This window comes from Mustela nigripes, chromosome 10 (assembly GCF_022355385.1).
Source record: "Mustela nigripes isolate SB6536 chromosome 10, MUSNIG.SB6536, whole genome shotgun sequence".
NCBI lineage: Eukaryota > Metazoa > Chordata > Mammalia > Carnivora > Mustelidae > Mustela > Mustela nigripes.
This window is the reverse complement of record NC_081566.1, coordinates 66,974,908-66,990,526: the sequence shown is the minus strand read 5'-3', so window position 1 is coordinate 66,990,526 and position 15,619 is coordinate 66,974,908. Positions and strand designations below refer to the sequence as shown.

Here is a 15,619-nt window from a genome sequence, read left to right as displayed (position 1 = left end):
AAAAAAAAAAAAAAAAAGAAAGAAAGAAAGAAAGAAAAATAAAAAAACAAGTATGTGTGTCGGGGGGATTGGAAACATTTGTCCAAAAAAGAAAGAGAAAGGGGGACAGCACACAGCCTTTTGAATATCTTTAAGACTATGAGGTTCAGGGACGCCTGGGTGACGTCCCTGGTTGAGCCACTGCCGCTGCCTTCAGCTGGGGTCATGATCCCAGGAGTCCTGGGATGGAGTCCCGCATCGGGCTCCTTGCTCCGCGGGGAGCCTGCTTCTCTCTCTGCCTCTGCCTGCCTCTCTGCCTGCTTGTGCTTTCCAACAGATAAATAAATAAAATCTAAAAAAAAAAAAAAAAAAAAAAGACTATGAGGTTCAGAAAAAATTTTTGCATCCTCCCTCCCAAAACCCATGGCCTTCTACTGAACACAGCAGGAAAGGTCACAGCCAGAACAGAGCCGAGAGGAGCTGATCAGGGACCCTGGTGAACACTGTTCCGCGCCAAGCACCGACGCGGAGTCTGTGCAGCCCCTTTCGGGCCTGCCCCTAAGCCGGAAGTTAGCAGACATCACAGTCAGAGGAGGCAAACCACAGCGTCCTGAAGATGGATGCTGCTGTCAGCTACGGATCCCTCTCACTCCACCGAAAGTGTTTTCAAGTAAGGAATAAGCAGGACAAAAGTCCATAAGCCTCACCTCCTTTCCAACTGGGTCACTCGGCCTACAGGTCTGGTCTTCGGATTCCTGATGAATATTTATCTGCTTCATTCCTCACCACGATGACTACAACTGCCCCAAGACTAAAACCACTGTCTGCCTCTAAAAATGGACGGCGGCGCTGCCAAACCAGCACTCCCCCGAACTCATTCTTCATACAACCTACCTGTTTAAACAGCCCAAGGCCGACTACCCCGGACCCAGTCTATCCCCAAACACAGACTAGAGAGCAGTCACCGACCGATGCGGGCCTTCCCTAAAACACGCGGAGGCCTCCACGGCCCCAACCTCACTAGCTCCGGAAGCAGCCTCCTCAGCCCTCACGCACAGACAGGTCGCTCTGACACCAGAGCACGAGTCAGACTTCAACCCGCAGTGCAGGTCAGTGCATCCCAGAAAAAGCCAAAGTTTGCTTCACGTGCAACACGCACGCACGCTGCTGCCAGAAACGATCCGAAACCGGCAAGCGGGAGGCGAGACTGGACAGCCGGAGAAGCGAGAGGGAACACCGCGCTTGGAATCACACGCGCGCACTACCTACCCCCAAACTGCAGTTTTATATAGAAGAATGTTTCCACACCCAAAAGCATCAGCTCTTCGACAGGACCCGCGAGCCCCCGGGGGCTGCAGTCGGGCCCGAAGGCCCCGCGCCCTTCCCCAGCTCTGACGCGCACACAAAAGCCCGGCAAACAGCCCCTGGTGGGAAACGGGGAAAGTCGCTCGGGGCCGGCGACCTGCCTCCCCGATGACAGCAGGAGACGCGGCCGAGGCCGGCTGGGCCGCCGCGCACGGGCCCCCCCCCCCCGGGCCGCCCCCCCCCCCCCCGCGCCAGCCGCCCGCCCCCCGCCCCCCGCGCCAGCCCCGAGCGGACGCGGCGCGGCTGCGGGGGAAGAGTCCGAAGAGGCGAGCCTTCCCGGGGGCCAACGGCACCCACAGGAGCGGCCGCTCCTCGGCGTCCCGGCGAGCAGAGCGGCAGAAAGTCCTCCAAGTCCCGCTCCGGTCCGCGAACGGCCAGCCCCGGCTGCGTCGGCCTCCGGCGCGCCCCAGAGGCCCCGGCGAGGACAGCGGCGCCGGGGTCGCTCGGAAGCGGAGCCCCACCCGGGCGGAGAGCGGTGCCCGCTCCGGCGGCGGCGCGGCGGAGGAGGGGGCCCGGCTCTGCGCGCCCGACCCCGTCCGCGACATAAAGACAAGCCCGCCGCGCTCCCTCCCCCGAGCGACGCCCGCGCGTCCCGGCGGCCGGCGGGGCCCGGACTGCGCGCGCGGGGCGGCCCCGGCCCCCCGAGGGCACCCCCGGGGCCGGAGCGAGCCGGCGGGGGGCGCTGGAGCGGAGCGGAGCGGAGCGGAGCGCGGCGGGCGGGAGGCAGGGAGCGGAGCGGGGACGGCGGGGGAAACGGGGCGCGCGGGAGGAAGAAAGAGTCAGAGCGGCGGGAGCCGAGGGACGCGAGGCGGGGGCGCGCGAGGCCGAAGGCGAAGGCCGGGGAGCGCGCGCGGGGCGGGGGAGGGGACGAGGTGAGGGGAGCGCGGGGCGGGGGCGCGCGGGGCCGGGCGGGGGAGGGGGACGCGAGGCGGGGGCGCGGGGGCGCGCGGGCGGGCGTCGGCTCGCGGGCGCTTCCCCTCCCCCGCCCGCCACCTTTCCCTTCCCCCACCGCCGCCGCCGCCGCCGCCGCCGCCCGGCTCCCCCGGTCCTCGCGGCTCGCCGCCCCCGGGCGGGCGGGCGGCCAGGCGGGCCTAGGCCAAAGCTCCTCACCTGGCGGTGGCGGGGTAACTCCCGGCGAGCTCGCCTCCTCAGGCGGCGGCGGAGGCGTCGAAAAAGGGAGGCGACGGCACAGTGGGTTCCGGGCCCCGCCGACGGGACCGGGGGCGGGGGTGGGGGAGGGGGCGGGCCGGACCAGGGCGGGCGGGCGGAGCAGACACTGCGGTACAGACGGGGGGCAGCGGCGGCGGCGGCGGCGGCGGCGGCGGCGGCGGCGGCGGCGGCGGCGGCGGCTGCACCGGCGGCGGCACCACACAAACAAGGACGCTGATTGGGCAGCTGCCAAGCGCCTCGGCTCCGCCTTCCCCACACGCCACGACGCCCATTGGGCGACCCCAGCCGGCCTCCCCGCCCTCCTCTGCTCGGCCACACCAATAGAAGAGGGGGTGCCGGGACTACACCCCACCCTTGAAGAGTGAGTGGCTGGAGCAGTGATGATTAGCGTACGGAGTACCCAATCCTAAGCGGAGGAGGGGGATGGTCTAGCGGGGGCGCGTTAATGGGTACCTCGGCCAGTCCCAGACACATCCGGGTCTTCAGCAGCCCATTTAGTGTCGGGGGTCAAAAAATCGCTTCAGGCTGCAACTTTACCTTAGAGACGTTTTGGTCCCCAGGCAGCCGCCGTACCCCAGTATCCCCAAACCCGGCTGCCCCCTCGGCCCGCTCTCATTCTTCCGACTCCAAAGATGGAGACTGGCGAGCGGCGCCGGGCTCCGCGCTGGGTGGTGGCTCCTCGCGACCGAATCCCGGAATCTGACGATGGCAGCGGTCGCGGGCGCTCGGGGCTCGCGGTCTGTGCGGGGCGTGGCCTGCCCGGGGCCGGCGGCTTCCTGGTGTGCGTGGGGCCCCGCGCGCCTGCGGCGGTGCCTGGGGGCCGCGAGGGGCCGGCGGGGCGCGGGGCGAGCGCAGCGCCGGCGCCGTGACGGCGGGATCCGGCCCCGCAGAGCCGGCGGAGCGGGCAGGGCCCGGCGGGGGGCACCGTCCACCCCCACCCCCCGGGGCGCAGACCCCGCGACGCGCCCGGAAGTCCCCACGCTCGGTTCCCGCCGCGGCCCGAACCCCGAGCTCAGGGAGCGGCTCCGAGACGTGGAGTAACTCGCGCAGGTCGACGGCGCGTCAGAGAGAGAGCGGGGCTTAAACCCCCGAGAGCCTGGGCTCCCGGAGCACCGCGGCGTGCCCGCGCGGCCGCGGAGAAGTCGTGCGGCGCCGTGGCCGTGCAGCGGGCGGAGGGGCCCACCTGAAGACAGGTGCACCCCAGGGTCACCGCGGTGGGCGGAAGCCTCGTCTCGCCCGGCACAGGGTCCGCGCACAGTCCCCGGCCTGGCCTGGGAGCTTGGCGCTCCGTCTTAGCGGTTCTAGGATGCGGGTGCAAGTGACTTAGCCGCTGCCCGCTGTGTCCCGCTCTCCCTTTCCGTGGACGGGAGTGATGGAGAGTCCAGCGCAGAGCGGAGCTGTGAGGTTACGAAGTAGCGCGTTGAATATGTGCAGGACAGTGCCAAGGACACAGTAAGCACTCAGCAGGCACGGTACTGTGTCCTACTTGGACCCGCCTTGCACATTTCTCAGTTTAACGCTTTCCCCGACTCAGGTATCTGACACACAGGACAGAGGGCCCATCGTGCAATCAGGCGGCCCTCCAGGAGCTGGGGGTATAGCAGTAATTGTGACCGAAAACCACTGCCCTCTTTCCCTAACCTGCTGCTTCGCCCATTATCACTCGGATGCCTTCTCCGGCGTCCGCCGAGCCGTCCTTCAAGGGCGGAGAGGAAGGGAAGTACGGTGGTGGAAGACACCGGCCTGACCAAGAGCCTAGTGAAGCCTGAGAAAACACTTTTCAACAGAATTAAAGTCAACGGTGGAGGGAACGTTCAGTCTGGAGTGACCCAACTCCAGGGAAGACCAGTGTGAGGCCACCGTTGCGGCCGGGACCTGACCGCGCCCTCTGCAGACTACCTGTGTGTCTGAAGCTGACACTGACCGCGTGTGCTTAGCGCTGGATGTGGATGGCGTAATTAACCTTGAAAAACCACCTCCTCAATCTGCACACAAGGAAAAACCGAGGCACAGGAGTTAAGTAATTTGGTCGATATAATAAAATTCGTAAGTAGGAGAGACAAAATTTAATTAAAATTTTGTACCCAACCCTGTATATGCTCTGAAGTCTGGAAAGAGAAACTGGGCCAGGACGAGGCATGGCCTCCCCCATCCAGTCCCCCTGGGCCCCAGCCCAGAGATGTCAGATGCCCTGGTGAGTACTTTGCTGTTGGAATTTCCAGATAGTCTTGTGGTGCAAGAACTCTGTAGTCCTGTGCATCTGGCCATAGGGCTCAACAGGGAGGCATAAAGGTGCGGGCGCACTGGAGATGAGGGGCGGTTACCCTGTTCACCGGAGTCAAGGGGCCTTCTAGACCATTAAGACAGTATGCTCTGTCAAAGTAGGGACTGAGCCCTAAAATTCTAGAATTCCAGGCAGTTCAGCACTCTGCTGGGCACACCGTGCTCTTCACTTGTGAGGCTGCGGGGGGCAGGATGGCTGCTCCCTTGCAGAGGTGGGGAGAGGCTGGTTTTAGGGAGCAAGGTCTGATCAGAGCGTGGGCTGATGTGAGGATTTCCCCTCTGAAGAAGATGCCTCCTAGTCCCAGGCAGGACAGAAGGTACTTCCCAAGGCCCAGCTTCCCTCCTGTGCAGCTCTTTTCGGAGGGAAAGCATCTCTCATACACAGCACAGGATGGGGAAGGGTTGGTCCTGTGGCCTGAAGCTTCCCAAATTCAGAAGTGCTACCACTCTGCATCCACTGTTCTCCACCCCTGGGAATTTGCACGAAAACCTCACGTTAACCTCACGTTAACTCATTCCCCCCAGAGACACTCCTGCCTGCCTTCCCCAGGGCAGGCGTCCTGTTGGCTAATTCCCTATTCCCTTTGGTGATTGGTTTTGCATCTCTGTTAGGGGTTCTTTCCGGTATTTATTTCATCATACTACAGGAAAGGGAGAGTTGGGGGTGGGCTCCTTGGTCCTTGCCTTAGCTTCCTGATCTGTCCCCAGGCCAAGAGCCTGGCTGGACGGGTCCTGCAAGCAGCGAGAGCAAGGGGGGGGGGGGGGCTAGGATGGCTGCCAGGGGTCCCAGGATGCCAGAGAGCCACCAACACCAACTACTAGGGAGAGGGCTGTCCGCTCTGGGAGTACTAGAGAGGCCGAGAGGCAAAAGCTGGGGGAGACGGTAGAAGGCAGAGATGAGCTCAAGCCCCCAGAGAATGGAGCCTTTGTGTGGGGTACAAATGAGGGACAAGGGGGTGACTGTGTGGGAGGGCCGGAAGCACCACACAGACTGGCACCACCACAGGCAGCACCAGACTCCCCCCTCTCCTGCTCCGAGAGCGCCCCGAGCCCCACAGGGCCAGTACCAGCCCCGGTCCAGGAAAGCAGGGCCTGCCTGAGGCCGCAAGGAATGGGAGGGGGGAAAGGACGTGCGCCCCTGACCCCGGGAAAGAGAGTGGCATCCCCTGCCGTTCTCCCAGACGCAGGGAACAGGAGGCAGAAGGAAAAAGACAAGCAGCTTTTACTCTATTTACATCCAACAAAACTTCGCAAGGAACAATCCTTACTGCGCAGCCGGGGCCCTGGGCGGGCGAGGCATTCCCCACAGCAGAGGAGATGGGAAGGGTTAGGACTGGACGGGCCCGGCTGTTCCTGAGGGGAGGATGGGGCTTCTCTAGCTCCCTCCTGACTTTACAGGAGCTGCGAACCACTGAACCACGGTGCCCTGCTTCCCTTCTTTTTCATCATCCCTAGGAACCTCATAAGCAAGGGGCCGTGGTTCCACAATAAATAACTGAAAACGCAAACACTAAGGTGGGAAGACCTGATGGAGAGCTTTGGGCTACTTCAGCAGTTCCCAGGAGGAAGGCCCATCACTGGTGGAGAACGACATGCCTCCCTCTCATCCAGGGCAAAGGCTCAGTAGCTCTGTACCTTTCCAGTTGTTTTTTAAAACAAAAACTTAGACAATGACCAGGGCAGTGCAGATCAGTGGGTACCCTGGAAGAGAGTTCCCGGTATAACCTGGGGAGAAACAGAGCTGTGCCAACTCCCGCCAGGCCTCATACATCAGCACGAGCATCCTGGGCAGGCTGGAGACAGGGGGACTGTGACCTTTGCTAACAGTGGGTCCCTCTTCTTGCTGCCCATATTCGGAGCCTACGGCTGGGCCTGCCTCCCAGTCCGCTCCCAACTCCTCTACAAAAGGAGTAGGAAAGCAGGGTAGCTCTAGAATCCGCTCTCCCCCACCTCCCCACCCCAGGCTGGAGAGGAGAGCTTAAGGGTCCCTAGCATTCCAGAGGTGCTCCAAAACACTTGCGACAATCAATGGCCTTTGGGGTGGGCATCTGTGCCCGTCGCTGCCTCAGCTCCTCCTTGCCCATGCTGCTGGCCAGCTTGTTAAAGGCGGACTTGTACTTCTTGTCGAAGGCCCCTAGGAAAGAGAGTGGAAGCGGGCAGGGCAACGGATTACAGTTTTAACCCCCCAACACCGGGCCCCAGATTCTTTTAAGCTCCCTAGCCCCCTGCCTGCTCCCTCACCAATGTCCACGTGGTCCTTGCCCAGAGCAGCCATCGTCAGGAATAAGATCTCACGGTAGATGCCCCTGGAGTGGAGGCAGAGGGTCCGAGTGAGAGAAAGGGGGTACGGACTCGGGGACAGGCCAGGGACCTCCCGGGTGGGAGCACCGTACCTCTGCAAGTGAAGACCACTGGGAGGCGGTCCTAGAGTCTCCAGCAGGAGCCCCACGGCCTTGTGCACCTCGTTGAGACCCACGTGGCGCAACACAGCCTCCAGCAGCTCCAGGCCCAGGGCTGCAGGGATGGGGCCGGGCCATACCACCCGCTGCGGGATCTGGCCTGGGTGAGAGAAGGGAGGCAGCCGGGTCGCTGCGCCCTGCGGGCGTCACCCACTCTTCCCAGCCTAGGCCGCACACCAGACTCACTGTGGACCCTCCAGAGCACGTAGAGAGGTGGGCAGCTGCTGGGATCGGGGGTCAGGACGTCCCACAGCAGCCGCACCTGCACAGCCGCCGGGTCAGGCGTCAGCCAGGGAGGCGGGGCCTGCAGGGGCCGAGACACGGGGCAGGCTCAGGGGCCAGCTGGCAGAGGGCTGGAAGCGGAGCGGTGGCAGTGCTCCAGGACACAAAGGGACGCTGCGAGCTAGAGCCAAAAGGAAGAGGAAGAGGAGCCCTCGAGTCCCCAGGGGAGTGCGAGCTCTCCAAGGCACACACTTGGTCCTGGAGCTGCTGCATCCCTTGTCCCTAAAAGCTGTCCCTACAAGCTGCCCGGAGCCTGAAAGGTGCTCAGTAAATGTTGGCGGAATGACACCACCGTCAGGGAGTCACTGGGTAGGAACCAGGCACCACACGGGCATCGAATGAGCCTGGGCACTTAGGCTGTTCTACAGATGAGAAAACGGAGACTCGGTTTCTCCAAGGGGTCAGCCCAGGCCTGTGACTCGCTCTGCAGGGCCTGAGGGACAGACCCAGAGGGGAGGTGTGCAACAGCCAGCAAGCACCAGCAAGGGCCACGGGAGGGCACTGACCTGCGAGGGTGGGGGGCCATCACAGGAGGCCAGCACCAGGCATGGCAGAATACTGGGCAGCCGCAGCCGCTGGAAATACCACAGAAGGTTCCAGAAGATGATGGGGTGGGCAGCAGGCAGCTCAGGCAAGGCCAGCACCTCACTGCCCTCATTTTCCACCAGCGACTCCAGTTCCTTACGCAGCACCAGGGGACTCAGGTATGCCCAGGCACCCTCATCGACCCGCCGGGAGGCAGCCTGTTGGGCACCAAGAGGGAGGACGGTCCCAGCCCCAGAACCTGCTTCCCACCGAGCCGCCATGGGCCGCAGCTCCCAAGATGCCCCATACCCTCGATGCCTGTCGCACCCCACCACCGCCGGGCAACACACATGGACCCCCACCATTCTCCTCTGGCCCAGCCCTTACCCCTGTGTGCCCGTTGCACAGCTGGGGCTCATCCAGGGCAAGGCAGAGCCTGCGGTCACTGAGCACGGGGCCTGGGCCCCCAGGGACAGGAGCATCTTTGCTGCTACTGGCACCGGCAGGGACAGGCTTGGGGCTGGGGGCACTGCAGGGGGATAATGGGGGTCAGCCCCAGAACTCCCGCCTCCAAGTCCCGCCGTAATACTTTCCCTCCTTTGGGCACCTGGGTCGGGAGTCAAGGGTTTGGACGCTGAGCAGGGGCACAAAGGGGCAGGCACAGAAGGGGCACACTGTGTTGAGGTTGGAGTCGTCGGGCGCCCAGCCAGCCATGATCTCCTCGTCGTACACCAGCGAGTCACAGGCACTGCACAAGGAGCAGCTGGAAAGCAGGATCTGCGGACGAGAAGAGTCCCCGCCCCAGGCTCAGGAGCCCAGGCTCTGTCCACCTGCCCCAGCCTCTGCCTCGCCAGAGGGAAGGTCGGGGGGAGTCTGCATGTGGGTGTGGGGCCCATCTGTGCAGAAGGGGCTCTCCTCACTTCCAGAGAAGGCGGCTGCGAGGACCCAGGGGTGTCACTGAGGCGCTCCGAGGACCGGCGCAGGCCCAGGCTGCTGACGGAAGACTCAGAGAGGTCCCACTCGCTGCCCAGAGAGGCCGAGCTCTGCCACAGCAGGAGAGGGGCACTCAGTTGGCGCCGCCACCCCCCCCCACTTCTGGGCTCTGTCTCCAGGCCTCTGGCCCTGGCCCTCGCAGGCTACCTCGGACGCGGTGGATCCAGGCCGCTCCCGGGGGCGCAGGAGGCTGTCCATCGGGCTGCGGTGGGCCGGAGGTGGCAGCTCAGGGGGCAGCTCAGGGGGCGCAGTGCGAGAGGCAGGGGAGCGGCGGGAAGGAGTGAGCAGTTGCTGTAGGCGGGCGCCCAGCCCTCGTCGCGGGGTGCTGGCCTCCTCCTGACGCCCGCCAGCCTTGGGCGCCCGCCCGCTCAGCCCCTCCAGGGCTTCCACCGACTGGGCGCTCAGAGCTGAGCCCGAGTCCTCTGGGCTGCCTCCAGGGGCCGGCTCCTCGCCAGTCAGGCTCAGGTCGGAGAGGCTCCCATCACGCCAGGGGACAGGGGAACCCCGGGGCTCCAGCACCCCCAAGGCCTCTATCACTGCAGGGCAGACACGAGTCAGAGAACACAAAGCCTCACCCATTGTCCAGGAGCCAGGGAAGCACAGCCCCTGCCCGCAGAAAAGACAGCAACCGGGCAAGGTCCCCAGCTTCCGCAGCAACCCCCATCACCTCACAGCCTGGCTCTGCTCTCCCTCTCTCCCTGCCCCGCGGTAAGGGAAACCAGCTGGGCGGAGGACTCCAGCAGACACTCACTGTGGGCCACGCCGGCCTCCACGGTGGGCTGCGCCCCGCGGGCACTGCCCAGACTGCCGCTTTTCACCAGGCGCCCCGCGGGGGAAGCCGGGTCCCGGAAGCTTCGACCGGCCCAGGTGGTCTGGCGCTGAAGTGGGCGGGTGGGGGAGGGCCGTTCCAGGCAGGGCTCTGCGAAAGACGGAGAGGCGGCTAAAGACAGAGCCAGGTAGAAGCCCAGCCCCTATCCCAGAACAGGGCTCCTTGGGGGGGTCTGGGGTTTCTGGGGTTGGAGCCCCCCCCCCCCCCCCCGGCAGAACATCTTCTCCTTCGTTACCAGCCAACTGCAGCGTCCCCGTCCCCAGGACACCCGATGCCAACCACAGGGTCAGCCCCGGCTCTCTGCACCTCTCCCTGCCGGAGCCTGGCTGCTCAGCCCCCAGCCCAGACCCGTGCCCACCTGTCCGGCCGCTGCCCGCCTCTTGTGCGGCCGCCTCCTGTTCCCGCCGCCGCCGCCGTTCTCTCAAGGGCTGGCGGAACTGAGCAGCCCCCAGGACAACGTTCCGGAGCTTGGCCCAGCGCAGGCGCCCACCCGGTGTACCCGATAGCCACTTGCTTTCCAGCACGGCCTGCCAAGCACAGTGCCCATCAAGATGGCCTTCTTCACGCCCTGACCGCAGCCGGGTGGCCGCTGCCTGCTCCAGGGACGCCAGGCGCCCAGGGGCCACCTCCCCCTGCAAACATCCTGCCGATGGTTCGGCCAGGAGCAAGCCCACCTGGGCGAGATCTGGAGGAAACCAGAAGCTGTGTGGATACTTTGTATCCAGACTCTGCTACTTAGGAAGCATATGGCTTTGAAAAAATATTTTCACTTTTCTGGTCATCGATGAGTTTCATCATGTAAAAACCAGTTCAGTACTGTGGTAAAGGGCCCAAACGCAGAAGCCGTTGCTCTGCCTGTGTTCCGTGCCCTGACTCCCTCATTTCCTCCCTGTGGAACCCTGGACAAGCCAGCCGCTCTCTGCGCCCTCACCACACCCCAAAAGATGCGGGGGGTGGGCAGCCTGCATTAACGATGAACAGAGAGCAAATGCGTGAGGTGCAACCGCTGGCTCACATCAGGACTACCGTGGGGCGGGGGCCGCGCTCCTCGTCGGGGCCCAGGCAAGTGAGGGAGCCGCCTGCGTCCCTGCCCAGTACAGGGGCTGACGGTGGTCACAGGGCCGGTCTGCGGCGGGGGGGGGGCAGGGGCGTCAGGGAGCAGCACCCTCCCCGCACCACACCTGGCACTGACGACTGTCCCGCCCCAAGCAGACCCCGAACCTTGTTGTAGTAGCCGTAGGTGATGGTGTTGGGCACGACACCCGCCCGCCGCATCTCCAGCATGACGCGCACGGACAGCACAGGCTGCCCATAATGGGAGCACAGCTGCATCAGCACCCGGTAACACACCTGTGCCGGGAGAGAGCGGGGTGAGGGGCCCATCCCCTGCCCCCACCCACGGCTCAGCACCCCCTTCTCCCCCCCAACCAGCGCCCAGGTTTCAGCCTCCCTCGGTCCCCACAGACCTCACGGCTCCCCCTACCCCAGGGCCCTGGCAGCCTCCCTCCCTGCCCGCAGCCGCACAGGCCCCCACCTCATCAGGCAGCACCACCTTGCGGCTCTCCATCTGGCGCAGCACGTGGTAGGCCGTGTGCAGGGCCTGTACGCGGGAGGGCGCCGAGCGGACGTAGGCCGGCAGACACAGGAACCACAGCCCGTAGCAGTGTCCCAGCAGGCACCGGGCCCACAGCTCCGGCACGGCTGCTGACTTCTGCGCCGTCCGCTGGGCCACCTTCATCTCCTGGATAGGGCAGGGCACACCCGGGTAAGGACCAGGCCACGGCATGTCTCAGAACGGTGGGGGAGACGCAGACCCCTCCCCGAGGCAGGGCCTGGGCTCCGAGGGGGCAGGATGGACGCTGCACCCAGGGTTTGGTGACGAGGCCCCAGGCAGAGATGCCCAGCTCTCAAGCGTGGACAGACCCCAGCTTCCAGAGCTTGGAAGACGAAGGTGGTGGCAAGGACAGCAGGGCCAGCAGCTGACGTCTGACGGGCCAGGCGCACTGAAACCTGCTAATCATAGCGGAGCCACCCGCACGTCTGCCTCCCAGCTAAAAAAAACGGCCCAAGTCAGGTGCCGGTGTGGGGCCCACGTCCCGGTCACCTGCTTGGTCCGGCGAGGGGCAGGGCTGCTGGGCGCGCTACGGGCCGGGCCGGGCACGGGCAGCGCCCCAGGCTGCTCCCGCGGGGACTCGAACAGCTCAGGCCGCAGCTCTGGGAACCCGTCGTAGCTGCGGGGGCAGAAAGAGGCAATAGCAGGGACCAGCAGGCGAGGGCGGCCTCAGGGGAGCAAGAGGCTCTCACCAGTACTGGGGGGGCGGTTCGCCGCCCTCTGGGGCTGGAGGCTCCTCGGGGGGTGTGATGAAGACCGTGAGCTCACTCCCTGACAGCTCCTCCAGCTCCACCAAGGGCGTCGGCTCAGGCTTCTCCTGCTCCGGGTGGACCTGCCGCAGGATGGTGAGGATGAGCGTCAGGGCGGCAGGCACAGTGGGCGCCACTCCCAGCTGTCCAGGAGATGGCATCGCCGAGCAGCACCGTGATGGGGAAGGAGCACATGGGCCCGGGCACCCCTGAGGCCCCTGAGATACCGCTGGGGGCGGGTGACGGGCACAGGGGGCCAGTGTGTCTGTGAAGGCAGCCGCGTGCCCTGTGTAACTGCAGCGGGGGGCACCCCGACGCGGGCCAGGGTCCAGTGCTTGGAGCAGTAACAGGGTGCACGCAGGGCAGACGGCACCCAGTACCTTGTCGACACAAGAGTCGAAGAACTCGAGGGCAGCGTGCCGAGCGGAGCCAAAGGAGCACTCCTCGATGAACTGCGAGAACATCTGTGTGCGCAGCAGCTGGCAGTACAGCTTGTGGCTGGAGCGCTCCCGGGATCTGAGGAAGCCTGGCCGGGGGGAGGGGGACGGGGGGACGGGTCGCAGGGGTCAGCGGGCCCCATCGGGGCCCCAGCCCCCACGGCCTCTCTTGGGCTCCTCAGGCAGGACGCCCGCGGGTGCAGAGCACCAGTCTCGTGGGGCCCACCCTTCTGTCTGTCTGCACCCAGGGCCTCAGACTGGGGTCCCTGAAGTCAGGTCCCCAGGGAGAGCTTGGCCCCAGGAGCACTGCACTCCAAGCCCTGGGCCCCCAGAGGGCAGGCCAGTACTGGTGTATCTCGGCGCCCCGACTCCAAGCCCAGAGGCAAGCATGCGGCTGGTGCCTCTAACACTGCCCATCGCTCCCGTTGCCCGAAGCCCAGCACCCCTCCCCCGCCAGCTCCCCACGCAGAGACAGGCCTCCCTACCCTGCAGGAAGAAGAGGTTGTCAACATCCCGAGCCCCCTCGGAGGGGGCCTGGGTGAGCGGGCGCAGGAAGTCCCGGTAGCCCTTGAGCAGACAGGCCATAAAGCGGAGGAAGGCTCCCTGGACCTCACGCTCCAGCCGCGCCCGGCGCCCACACACCGCCTCGTAGTCCGTCAGCAGGAACTCCAGGGACGCCTCCTCCTCAGGCCCAGTGTATGCTGGGGACCAGGGCAGCTGGGGTCAGGGCCGGCTCCGGCACCCCCTGGCCAGTACTGACCGGAGCAACTCCAGTGGGGAATGGTTTCAAGCCACCCCAGTGACCCTGCGCACGCAGCGCTCCCGTGGAAACCCTAATACCTCTAAGCTCCTCAAGGAAGGTCTAGCTCTCCCCAGGCCTCCCTATCTGGGGGCTCAAGGTCAGTGCCAGTTTCTGGTCCCCACCCTAGCCCAGGGCTCTCACTCTGGTCCAGCTGCTGGTGCAGGCTCGTCAGGGTGGCCAGCAGAACCTTGTAGGGCTTGCGGGGCAGGGTCCGAGGGGACAGGGGCTTCTTCTCCTCGGTCCTGTGAGATCCGCAGAGAGGAGAAGGGGCTGTGGGGCTGCTCGCCAACCTCCCCCGGGGCTCGCCCAAGGTTGTGTGTGCGTGTGGCGGGGCCCCCACCAGCCTGAGGGAGGCCCCGCCCTCTCACGGGAAGAGCGTGTTGGTGTCAAGATCGACACAGACGACGTCGGCAGGCGGGTCGTGCAGGTCGAAGTAGCTGGAGTGGATCCCCACGATGAAGGGCACGGGGGCGCTCAGCACATCTGCCAGCGCCAGCGGGCACAGCGGGATGTAGGGGCACTGCCAGTGCAGCGGGAAGGTCATCTGGGGCACCAGGGAGGGGGTACCAGTGAGCAGGAGCCTGGGGCAGCTGAGGGGGTGCAGGAGGGAGGGGGGGCACAGGCCAGGGTGGGGAGAACAGCCCCCGACTCCTGCTGTATGGAGACGGTGCCCAGGGAGGAGGCCGAGGGACACCCCCACCCATGCCCCCGAGGAAGCAAGAGGAAGTAGAGTCGGGTCAGGAGCGGCTGGAGTGATGCACAGGTGGGAACCTCCCGAGGAGGAAGGGCCCGATGGGGTGGCACTCACGGAGACCAGGGCCTCGCAGACGCTGGTGAGCAGGTCTGGCCGCAGCGAGTGGACCAGCAGCTTGTGCTCTGTGAGCACGGCCAGCAGCAGCGTGATGGCCAGCTCAGGGCCCAGGCTTTGCAGCAGCTGCAGGAAGCTCGCCCCGCTGCGGGGATGCCGGGAGGGGGTCACCAGGGACCCTGGAGACCCCTCCCCAGACACCAGGCGCAGAGGCCACTGGGGCCTGGCCTGTGCCCACCTGCCTGGCACCTCCCGGGTCCTTGGTCATCATAGCACCCTCCCCCCGAACACATACCTGAGGGGCAGGGGTGAGGAAACCGGCTGGCAGAGGAGCAGGTTGTCATAGGGAGACATCTGGGAGGCAGAGGAGCAGCAGGTCAGAAAGAGGAAGGCCACCACCGCCCCCCCACCCCCCCACCCCCGCCAGGCCTAGGCTCACACCTGCACCAGGATGCGGGGTCTTTGTGGGGAAGGGAAGGGCACGTTGTGAATGAAGTGAGAGATGTGCCTGGGGAAGAGAGGGCTGCGGGTCAGAGGCAGACTCCCCAGTTCTCTCTCCCGCCCCCCTTCCCCGCTTCCCCCCCCACAACCCCCCACCCCCCCGCCCGGGGCCCCCCCCCCCCCCCGCAGTGGCCCCCCCCGCCCCCCCCCCCCCCCTGCACAACCCCCACAACCCCGTCTGCACTGCGGTGCACCCCTGCCCGAGCCCCCACCCACCCTCCCCCACCGGCCCCGGCAGCCCGCCCCCTCGCCCCCCTCCCCGCAGGCCGGCCGCGGTGCTCACGCTTCCAGGGGCAGGCGGTGGGGGCCCGAGACGGAGTAGCGGTAGAGGAAGGTGAGGAAGGCGCGGAAGGCGGGGAAGGCGGGCCAGCGCGACAGCACGGCGATGGCGCGGCGGCTGCGCACCGCCCGGCCCCCCAGCGGCCGGCCCCGCTCCACGGCGCTCAGCAGGCCCAGGGCCCGCGCCTGGCGCTCCGACAGCCGGGCCCTCGGGAAGGCCTCGTAGAACTGCAGGGCGGCGCCGTACACCTGGGGATGCGGGAGGCGACGGGGAAGAGAAGCCGTGAGGCGGGCTCGGCGGGGCCGGGACCCCTCAGCGCACTCGCACACCCACCTTGTCACCCGCCGCGCCCGTGAGCACGAAGGTGGAGAAGACGGGCACGGGGTACTTGGTCTGGGCAGGCCAGCACTCAACAGTGGCTCCCATGGGCAGGCAGAAGACGGGCACGGACTCGGGCAGTGGGAACGCCTCGTTGTCCTCCTCTGGGTAGCGACCCAGCAGCTCTGCGCCCCCAGCAGCGGGGTGTGGGGACGGACCGAAAGGAG

The 15,619-nt window shown here is 65.8% G+C and overlaps 2 protein-coding genes across 4 annotated transcripts in view; both read right to left on the bottom strand.

The window, feature by feature from the left end:
• GATAD2B (GATA zinc finger domain containing 2B) overlaps window positions 1-3,314 on the bottom strand; it is an 82,931-nt gene extending 79,617 nt beyond the window's left edge. The window contains exon 1 of one of the 2 annotated variants that reach the window (XM_059413901.1): window positions 3,052-3,314. The gene's annotated coding sequence lies outside the window, so the exon portion shown is untranslated. Of the gene's footprint in view, window positions 1-2,454; window positions 2,632-3,051 lie in introns of those variants that run through there. The other variant, XM_059413900.1, reaches the window with a different exon arrangement.
• A 2,687-nt stretch (window positions 3,315-6,001) lies between these two features.
• Window positions 6,002-15,619, bottom strand: part of DENND4B (DENN domain containing 4B) — an 11,835-nt gene continuing 2,217 nt past the window's right edge. For both annotated transcript variants that reach the window (XM_059413896.1, XM_059413895.1), the window contains 24 exons: window positions 15,408-15,577; window positions 15,078-15,322; window positions 14,735-14,801; window positions 14,589-14,647; window positions 14,294-14,438; window positions 13,854-14,029; window positions 13,627-13,727; window positions 13,169-13,384; window positions 12,627-12,772; window positions 12,190-12,329; window positions 11,990-12,116; window positions 11,420-11,626; window positions 11,107-11,235; window positions 10,244-10,412; window positions 9,808-9,975; window positions 9,204-9,592; window positions 8,984-9,106; window positions 8,671-8,840; window positions 8,451-8,592; window positions 8,045-8,281; window positions 7,443-7,560; window positions 7,191-7,356; window positions 7,039-7,103; window positions 6,002-6,931 (listed from right to left, as the gene is read on the bottom strand). In XM_059413896.1, the coding sequence (XP_059269879.1) occupies window positions 6,786-6,931; window positions 7,039-7,103; window positions 7,191-7,356; window positions 7,443-7,560; window positions 8,045-8,281; window positions 8,451-8,592; window positions 8,671-8,840; window positions 8,984-9,106; window positions 9,204-9,592; window positions 9,808-9,975; window positions 10,244-10,412; window positions 11,107-11,235; window positions 11,420-11,626; window positions 11,990-12,116; window positions 12,190-12,329; window positions 12,627-12,772; window positions 13,169-13,384; window positions 13,627-13,727; window positions 13,854-14,029; window positions 14,294-14,438; window positions 14,589-14,647; window positions 14,735-14,801; window positions 15,078-15,322; window positions 15,408-15,577 (3,821 nt within the window). In that variant the 3' untranslated portion in view covers window positions 6,002-6,785. The remainder of the gene's footprint in view (window positions 6,932-7,038; window positions 7,104-7,190; window positions 7,357-7,442; window positions 7,561-8,044; window positions 8,282-8,450; window positions 8,593-8,670; window positions 8,841-8,983; window positions 9,107-9,203; window positions 9,593-9,807; window positions 9,976-10,243; window positions 10,413-11,106; window positions 11,236-11,419; window positions 11,627-11,989; window positions 12,117-12,189; window positions 12,330-12,626; window positions 12,773-13,168; window positions 13,385-13,626; window positions 13,728-13,853; window positions 14,030-14,293; window positions 14,439-14,588; window positions 14,648-14,734; window positions 14,802-15,077; window positions 15,323-15,407; window positions 15,578-15,619) is intronic.